Source organism: Haemaphysalis longicornis, unplaced genomic scaffold, assembly GCF_048455015.1.
Source record: "Haemaphysalis longicornis isolate Haplotype H1 unplaced genomic scaffold, Haemaphysalis longicornis Haplotype H1 scaffold_4, whole genome shotgun sequence".
NCBI classification, from domain to species: domain Eukaryota; kingdom Metazoa; phylum Arthropoda; class Arachnida; order Ixodida; family Ixodidae; genus Haemaphysalis; species Haemaphysalis longicornis.
This window is the reverse complement of record NW_027526361.1, coordinates 22,001,774-22,010,964: the sequence shown is the minus strand read 5'-3', so window position 1 is coordinate 22,010,964 and position 9,191 is coordinate 22,001,774. Positions and strand designations below refer to the sequence as shown.

The 9,191-nt window shown below is 46.7% G+C and overlaps 1 protein-coding gene across 2 annotated transcripts in view; it reads left to right on the top strand.

Moving 5' to 3' along the window:
- Positions 1–2,692: 2,692 nt before the first annotated feature.
- The window catches only part of LOC144178367 (uncharacterized), a 71,946-nt gene continuing 65,447 nt past the window's right edge, over positions 2,693–9,191 (top strand). The window contains exon 1 of one of the 2 annotated variants that reach the window (XM_077706148.1): positions 2,693–2,798. In XM_077706148.1, coding sequence (XP_077562274.1) covers positions 2,744–2,798 — 55 coding nt within the window. In that variant the 5' untranslated portion in view covers positions 2,693–2,743. Of the gene's footprint in view, positions 2,799–6,091; positions 6,288–9,191 lie in introns of those variants that run through there. The other variant, XM_077706149.1, reaches the window with a different exon arrangement.

The window sequence follows — 9,191 nt, the reverse complement described above, 5'->3', positions numbered from 1 at the left end:
GCAAAGCAAACTTTGGTCGGCTCAATGGGCCATAGAACGAATAATGTTAGGAATAACATTAAGGGATAACTAACGAGCTACCTGGATCAGAACACAAACTAGAGCTGACGATATCATAGTTGAAGTAGTTGAAATAAAAAAAAAAGAAATGGTCTTCGGCTGGCCATGTAGCGGGGCGAACCGACAACCGATGGACAATTAGGGCGAGCGAATAGATACCAAGAGATGGGTTGCCATGATTTGAAGCACAACAAAAACTGTCTCGTCTACTCTATTTCTTCGCGCGTTTTTTGTGTGGCGCTTCAAATCATGGCAACTATTCACCAACTAGCCCAGCAAGAAGCTCTTCTCAGCTACACGAGATGGGTCTAGAAGAAGGGGAAGGCCATTCCGCTTGGGCGGTCTGAGACGAAAGGGCAGGGGTGCGTATAGGTGGTATTCACATAAAAGTTTAGCCGCCGATTTCTTCTCTTAGGAACACTGAAAACTGCCATAACCATGTACACAGTGCATGCGCATGCGTCCGCATCTCGATCAAAAAACCAAAAAAGAAAGAAAACAGGCCCCGACGTCCAGCGTCTGCACCGTTACCACGCAGTTCTCGGCGTGACTCAACAGACATGACTAATAGCAGTGACAATGCGTGGTGGTGCTCTACTTCCCTAGAGGACTCCTCATCCCGATTGCAGAATGGAGCCGCGGTTGCGAAAAGCGGCCCGACGCACGAGATGCCTACTCTGCAGTGCAGTTCGACCACAGGCGGCGCTGCGGAGTGCGCCTCCGTGACGTCGGCTTAGGGATTCTCGCATTTGTCGTCTGCTTCACTCAGGCTCGCTCTCCCTGATATTTTTTTGCGCTCGGTTAATGTCTGATGCATGTCCGCGCCAGATTTTGCGTGGGCGTGACTTTTTATCATAATAATAGACTTACAATAGCATACACTAGCTCAAGGTGTGATTTAAAGTATAGTTTTGGGTACACCGCTGCGGAAGAAACATTGCCGGCGTCGCCCCATTCATTGCGAAGCCGGTCCTGTGCGGAGCGCTAAGAGTCGGAGCTAGGCGTCAGCTTCTGTATATAGCAGTCTTTCGAACAAAGGGAACAGCCAGCTACTTATAACCGACAACAGCGAAAAATGCAAGACCAAAACAAATTCCAGGCACTCGGGGATGTTGTCTTTGGCAGAAGGCATCGCGATCCCTGGTAATCGTATGCAAGGTAAAACAGTTTTTGCAACCTTGCCGAACGCTCGAACGTATTGTATCACATCACTTTACGTTGTCATGGCATGAAAGTATGCCGACATTCACTATGGGCCGCAAAAACTGTAGGTTAAATTCCAAATAACCTAACCTACTGTATGTATAGGCGCGTGCTGGTTTTATACCAGGCTTCTCAGCAGTATGGAAGTTTATTGGGCAAAACGAGTCACGTCTACGGCGAAAATACCGTGACACTATGTTCGTGCATACCTGGGGAGATATTTTGGTAGATTTCCCACGGCCATATTTTCCCAATATTCAGATATGCATATAGTAAAACAGCGCTCAGGAGGAGGAGGAGCAGGAGGAGGCGGAGGAGGAGAAAACTTTATTTAACAGTAAAATCGAGCTGATTAGTGGGCCGGGTCCTCAGTGCAGGCCCGGCCCAGTAATAAGAGTAATTTTCTTCAATTCATAGAACGCCATCCCGAACAGACCAGGATTTGCTCTTTACGCCTGGATCCGAAGGGTTGGAAACAGTAAAGAGCTGCTTGGAAATATTCATGGGCTTCGATTCCTGTTATACTGGAAACCGGCACGTATACTATTTATTTCGTTAGTTACCGAGTATATCAAACCTTAAACACCGTAATCATGTCATAACCGTTCAAATTGAGAGTCAGTTCGTTATGATAACGATGGTTTCGATACAAATTCAGAGCACAAAAGCCGCCTTCGAGTACTCGGACTACGTTGTCTGAGGCGCGATCGCGGGGGCGTAGCACAAACCTTCTCATCGCATTTGCATGTGAATAAAGAGCGCACGCTGAGCATAAGCCCTTTCTTGGCTACAGCCATAAAAGCCACTTTGTGAAGAAAGGAATGTGTGCCTTACTGCCCGAAGAAAATATCCACACTATCTTTGAGAGCCTCCCAAACATCCCCGAACCTCCTAGGAAGACGTTTGGGACGGTGCAAAGAAATTAATGCATTAGGCATAGAAAAAAAAACATTTATCTGATACAAGTCAACAACAACAAAAGAAATAGAAGACAGCCGCTTTAAACTTGTGTAGGATACAGCTTGAAATTATTCAGAGGTGTCAGAAGCTGGCAAAAATAACTGAATCACTGGAAATGCGGTTTTCATGCACTAATTCATGAAAGCGGGCGATTTCTAGCACAGGCACTGCTGCACTCACAAGCCGAGTGTAGCAGACGACAGCGGCGCGAATCCCTAAGCTGACGTCGAAGCCAGGGGGCGCCACTCAAACATCTCACCGCCAATAGACGCAGCTGCGCCCGCGCCTTGCCCGCGGCAGAGTCGTTCAGCACAAAAGCCAAACAATGCTTCCGAAGAAATTGTGAGGTTCACGCGCATGACTATTACAATACGGCGGTAGCGTAGCGGCGTAGCAGCGAGTGCATGGTTAGCTGGGAGACTAGCGACACCTATCGGCGAGTGCCCGAACTGCTGAAAGCGAAGCGTTCGCCGAAAGCGGAGAAATCTGTGGCCACGGAGCTGAGCTACAGTGAACTAGAATGAGGCCAATACCAAAGCCCGGAACGGCATCTGGAGGTCACTTCACTCCGACAGGTAGGCCGTAGGGCGCTGCGCGAGCCAGCATTAAACACCGAGATAACGCTTTTGAGCTCGCTTGGACGGCCTCATGCATGCGCCGCCATGCCCGAGCCCGCGCGTCCCCGTTGCTAAGACGACGCACATGGTCGCCGTCACGCCACGCCAGTGAATAGAACCTACACGGCTGTCTCGTATCAGCTGGCTGGGTTTGTCCGACAAATTTTTAAAAACTTGCTCCAATCCACGCTGTGAAGGTTATTGGAAAGCAAAACTTTAAAGAACACCCACAACGACTTCCCATGCGACGTTACTTGAATTAACACACGTGGCTGTGCAAACAGTGAAACCAGAGATTCTGCCAGCCGTTACCTGGAATTCGCGGGGCGGCGTCCCGAACGCAGCAGAAGCGTCGGCCATGGCCGGGCTAGAGCGGCGGACGCCGCCACTGTAGCACGGCCGCGCGTCGACAGAAAGAAAACGCAAAGGAGCGTCTTTCGAAGGGTGAGACAGCGGAACCTAGCCATCCTGATGTGCTAGTTCGTGGCTACATCACCGCGCGACTCAACCGCAGACACCGAAACAGTTCGGCATGTGAGCTTACTGATTCCCATTTATGCCGATTAAAACTACTCAGTTTAGTAAGTGTTAGAATTGCGAGAAAGCTGAGGGAACTTTTATAATCATTATTTATCAGAACCAGTTGCTCCTTTCGCCTTTTGTAATACCCCTTAAAACGCGACACCAATTTAGAAAACGGAGTCCCATTCGTGGCAAGCATTGCGCAAAAGGTAGCGTTTCTCTAGCGGCCAGATGTCTGTATGTGGTCTCTGCATTTTGTTTCCCCGCCCTGCAAACCAATCCTTAACGTATCTTTGCCGTATGACAACTTAATTCCGTCGTGTCCGGATTATCCAGGAGTTGCTGTTGAACAAGTTAATCAAGCCATGATAAGGAAGCGCGCAATGGACGCGAAGCGGCGCCAAAACAGACCCAAAACAACCGTCGCTAAAGCAGACGACAAAGCCGTACCGCCGACACGCCCGCCGGCGAGCAGGCACCTCCGCGCAGGGAACGCTGGGTTAATTCGCCGCGCCATCTACAGAGTGCTCCTTAGAGGAACCCCCTCCCCCCCACCCCCCCCCCCACCCCCCACCACCACCGCTGCCTCCGCCGCGTTGGGAGTTTATTGTCCCGCACGCCGCGAAAGAACCGTTGGCTGCTAGGCGTAGAAAGCTTTGCTTTAAAATTGTAGCTTAACGCACCGAATAGGCGTGCCGTAGTGGAGGGTCGTGCATTAATTTTGACCTCCGGGGTACGCTGTAAAGTACGCTGAACGCGGTAAACTACGCCGAAATCTCGACACACAGTTGTTTCCGCTTTTTGCCTCCATCTAAAAAACTTCCACCGAGTCAACGTTTTTTCTGACAGTCCTATCAGAGCTGCGGTATATTTTCCCGCGAATATAATTAGCGAGTTGATCTATTGAAGTGTATCCACATCCGACGTCGTCATTTTTGCTCTTAAACTTAAGGTTGCCCAGCCTTCCCTCCGGCTTTGTTAGACGCCCCTAAAGACAGTGAGGAAAAAAGAAATCTGGGTCTCACAATAGGCTGGTTTGATTACTTTGCAGCCAACTCACCATTTGGCTGACGTTTTTCTCCCCGACTGCTTTAATTGACATGACGACATTTAGTCTCCGAAAGACTGTCTTTTGAGAATTTAAATTATCTTGTGTCAAACGGCTTACGAGATTGTTCTCCTGACATTTTCGCTTACTCGTTTACACATTTCAGTAACTCCTGCCAACAGTTAATTTACAACAATTGCTGTGAAATTTGTCTTCCATTATTTCTTAGCGCCTCCCTGGGCATTTTATTCGGCGGTGTTAATGCCGTGATTTTAATTATTGCTGATAATTTATCATACCGGGCTATGGTGAGGGACGGTTTTGTGAGCAGGTACAGTCTTTGTCAAAATTTTTAAGGTCAAGCCGAAAGTGCACAGACCACAAAAAGCGCAATGTACAAGCTCACGTCCCCAGAGAGGCTGAAACGTTTTAATCCGGAAAGCTAGAGAAAACGCCTTTCCTTCTTACTGTTATGAGATATTTTTGTCAAATTTAAACGTACAGCCTATTTTTTTAATTCTTTGTGGTCGAGAAGGCTTAAGATTGGCCTAGAAAATTTTGACAAAGGGTGTACTTGTAAAGTCATGTAAGGGGCTGCAATTTTAGTTCAGTATAAATTACACCACCGTTCGTAGTAGAACTCACACGTATATCCGATGTTTTGCGGTGCAACGGTAATATAGCGGTCGTCACGATGTTTCCGGGCAAGCCAAATGTCGAGAAGAGTTAAAACTTGCGCTGGTTGGTACATATCTTTGGAGGTAAAGGGCACCGCAACAAACAGGACGGAATGGAAGCACAAGTGCTTGTCTGAACTCTGTTTCGTCCCGTTTGTTGCGCTGCCCCTTACCTACAAACTAATGTCCAGAGCTGCTCCAAAACACGAGCACAGAACCATCACGTCGGTGCTCGAAGAATTGACTACCTGTGACAAGGGAATTATTAAAGCGCGCCAAAGGCAAAAAAAAAAAAAGAGAAAGAAATCGCTTTAAATATAAGACCCCACACCGCGCAGCTGCATCTGCAATCCCCTGTCGTTGCGGGGCACATTTAACCACCTCGAATACACAAGGCGGGGTGGGGGCAAAAATATTCTATAACCGAACAGCATTTGGTCCGGCGATCGCAGTCTCGTGAACGTCAAGTCACATGTCAACGACACAGCGCCAAAAGCCGCCAAATTTTCACGCGTCCAGCCGTTTCCAGGCAACGCAGTGCTTGCGTGACTTCCACCGGAGCATCTCCGGGGGAAAAACGCTAGGCGTTCCGCTATTAGCTCGCGTTTACATTTGTCGAAAAGAAGCGCGCACACCCTCGCAAACGTCGTACGCCGCTTCCTTCAAACTAAAGCACTCCGTCCCTTTTCGGCAGTAATCCTCGGACTAAATTAAAGAGCAATCGCGCACTGCGGCCGCCGGCGTGCAACGCGACGGGCTCGCCGCGCGTCCCGCGTTCGTCGGCCGAGCGGAAAGCGTTGCAGATCGCGCCAGACAGCGTGGTCCGTGCCTTCCGATGACGAGGCGTTTTTCCTCCGTGCGCGATGAAAAGACGCCCCTTGTTCGAGTAGCGTTCCGTACAAAGTATCGATCTGGGGGATATAAAAAGTCTAGAGGCCCGACCACCAGGTGCGCTGTCAGATAGGCTGCTGCGTACGCTCTCCGCGAGGAGAGGAGGAGGAGGAGGAGGGGAGGCGCCCCGGGAGGGGGAAGGCAGCGGAAGCGAACTTGCCCCGTCAGTTCCGCTCCAATCTGCCCGCCACGCGAGGTTCGCGCGCAGCGCCACTTTCGGAGCCCGGATACGGACACTTGTTCGTGGCGCGCCGAGCTTCATGTTGCCGGCCGCGTTTCTCTATGTCGTCTGGGCTGTGCTCGAGTCAGGTGAGCCGCCGCCGTTTCTCTTCTCTGTTGTCTTTTGCTTCTTTTTATCTCCTGCTATATGGTCCCTCTTCTCTGTACTGCACCCGGAGGACACATTACGCGCGTTTCTTAGCAGGGAAAAGTCAGCAACGCAAGAGGTACACAAGAAGGCAAAGAAAACGACACTGTGCCGGCCAGTCATTGCTTTCTATTTTCTAGTTAACATCTATCTGAGTTTTTGTCAGTTGTTTATCTCGCAGAATAAAAATATGTGACCGCCCATAACCACACACAAACGACCCCTCACGCACGCAAAATGTGGCAATACTTGTGAACGGCCCATTACAAAATGCAGTCAATATTTTTAATTGGTAAAGAAAAAGTTGACGTAGTTTTAATTGCCTTCTTTTATAAATAAGTAATTTAATAATGAGTTGGGATTAATTGAGTTTAATATAGTTGATTGGTTCTTTAAGGGAATATTATTTTTTATGCAATTGCAATCAGCCCAGAGAAGAAAGTAAATCGAGACTATTTTTATACTTCTGTACAGCATGTAGGACGAGGACCAGAGTTTTTGAACTCAACTTGAATTTGCGATAGTTTGATTTTCGGCTGCTCATAACATGTATCAATGGTACCACGGGTGCTCACGTATGCGGAAACGAATTTCCACCCAATAAAACGCACCCGAAAGCGTAGACTGTTCCAGAGTATTTGATTGGGATGTCACACCTAACACCAGGGATTCTTGCTGTAGTTAAAAAATATTCGTCCAGTTATTCAGGCTACGAACGACCAAATTGTGACGGCTTACTACTCGGCGGATAATTGCTGGAGCTGGTAATCTTGAAATGGGTTTTCCGCTTTGATGTCTGTATAACTGAAGCGTGCAATTCAGGCGTGCTTATCTAATAGGTTTGGGACCGATACCACGACATTCATTTTTAAATACCCTTATTCGCAGTTCATATTCAAAAGTTTACTTAAGTAGTTACTTAACTAGTGAAAGATTGTCTAGAAGGCACAACACGCTCAGTTAAAGCACCTTCTCGTATGTTAACGTCCTCCCTTACCAAAAAACAAAGAGGTAATCAGTCGTTTCATAAAGCCCATAGTGGGTTGAACGCGGGTTAGGAAACTTTAAGGTGTGACAGGGAGAAGGAACCGTTCACAAAAAAAAAAAAAAAAGCCTTAGTACAAAGCATCTTAGTGCATTCTTCACGAAGTCAGGCACGTTGACATTAATCCGTAAGATCTTGCCTATTTGCAACTTAGCGAGCCGAAATGTCGCATGTCTCGGTTGAAAACGCCATTTACGAATATGTTTTTACAACGAACCGGTACATAGCTATCCTCCGGGGGTGGTTTATCTTCGTTTGTCTATGCGTCGTGTCGCCACGAAACAGTTTTCGACTCCAGTTTATCGCAATTGCTCTGTGGCTCGCTATCTAATGTAGGTATCTTTTAAAAATCATGCTGAAGTTGACCGCTAAGGCGACTCTATCATTACACCGAGTTTTATTTACTTGTCATTGTTAATTCCCAATGGAGCCGTAAACGTTGCATAATTTCCGCATGCTCTCAATGCATGGCCGTCTGCGGAGGGAGTATATCGTTAGAGAAAACGGCTGCAACTCTTTTTTAATCGAAACTATCGCGAAACAAATTACATCATAATTAGCCGCTAAGACGACGCGCCGAATTTCATTCCCATGTCATATTTAGATACTTCACGGTAAAGTTGTAAATATTTTGAAACTTCAGTCTGCTGTCAACTAACAGCCCCATGTTTGTCCTCTAGAATAAGCCTCCAGTCCTTCCAAGTTCCATTCAGCTAACTAGAAAGTATGCCCAATCGCAAATTACGAACAGAATGGTTTTGTTTGTGCATAAATGGGTCGATTGAGGTAACACACCACACCTTGGCTACTCGTACTTCTTCAGAGAGTAGAAGGGCTGATGAATTTTAAAAATTTTGGCTGTATTCATTTCACGCTATACTGAACGCCGAAAATTCTTGCTAGAGCTTCACTTTTTAGCCTAGTCTACAAGCCCCAACTCAGGTTTGGCAGCGTAGGTACGACGACGTGATGGGGAGAATGTGGCAAGCTTCTCTTCATAGAAATTTGGGTGGAAACGCTCTTTGTTGCAGAGAACTAAAGGAAACTAGCGGTAAAAAAACTTCAAATTGGAAATTTACATTCAAAAGGTATGCCCCGTGAATATGAGGTGTAGTGGAGTGTTCCGCACGGGTTTTCCAGTTTTACGCATTCATTGGAGAGAGGAATGGCGACCAAACCTTGATTTCGTGCTGAGTAGTGCGACGCCTTAACGGCGGCGGATTCATGACAGCAAGCAATCGTCGGAACTTCTATGATTGCTATCGGTGGGCTCAATTGAAATGTAGTTTTATTCCGGGAAACGTACAGCTCGACTCCCCACTTTCAAAACAAAATTTACGCGTCGAAGAAAGCCAGTGTCTGGAGAGCAATTTTTTTAATGTTCCAAATATATGGGTTTTACAGTAGTATCTTTGAACATATTTTTTTTATTAGCAATTACATTGAACATTCGGTCTCATTGCCGGTTGTGATCATGGTTACTTACAGTTTATTTATTTATTTATTTATTTATTTATTTATTTATTTATTTATTTATTTATTTATTTATTTATTTATTTATTTATTTATTTATTTATTTATTTATTATTAAGATGCAACAAGTGGAAATTATGTACCTTAATGGGTCTGATGACAAACAATGTAAAGTTGTCACATCGCCGCATCAGCAGCACACCTCAAAACGGAACACCTTAGAACATGAATACCAATACCGCTGTAAAAAAATGAAATTATCAGCGGCTGAATTTGCATGCAGCCCTCTAAGAGCACCGACTGAAACTCCTCACGGGTGCTAACACTG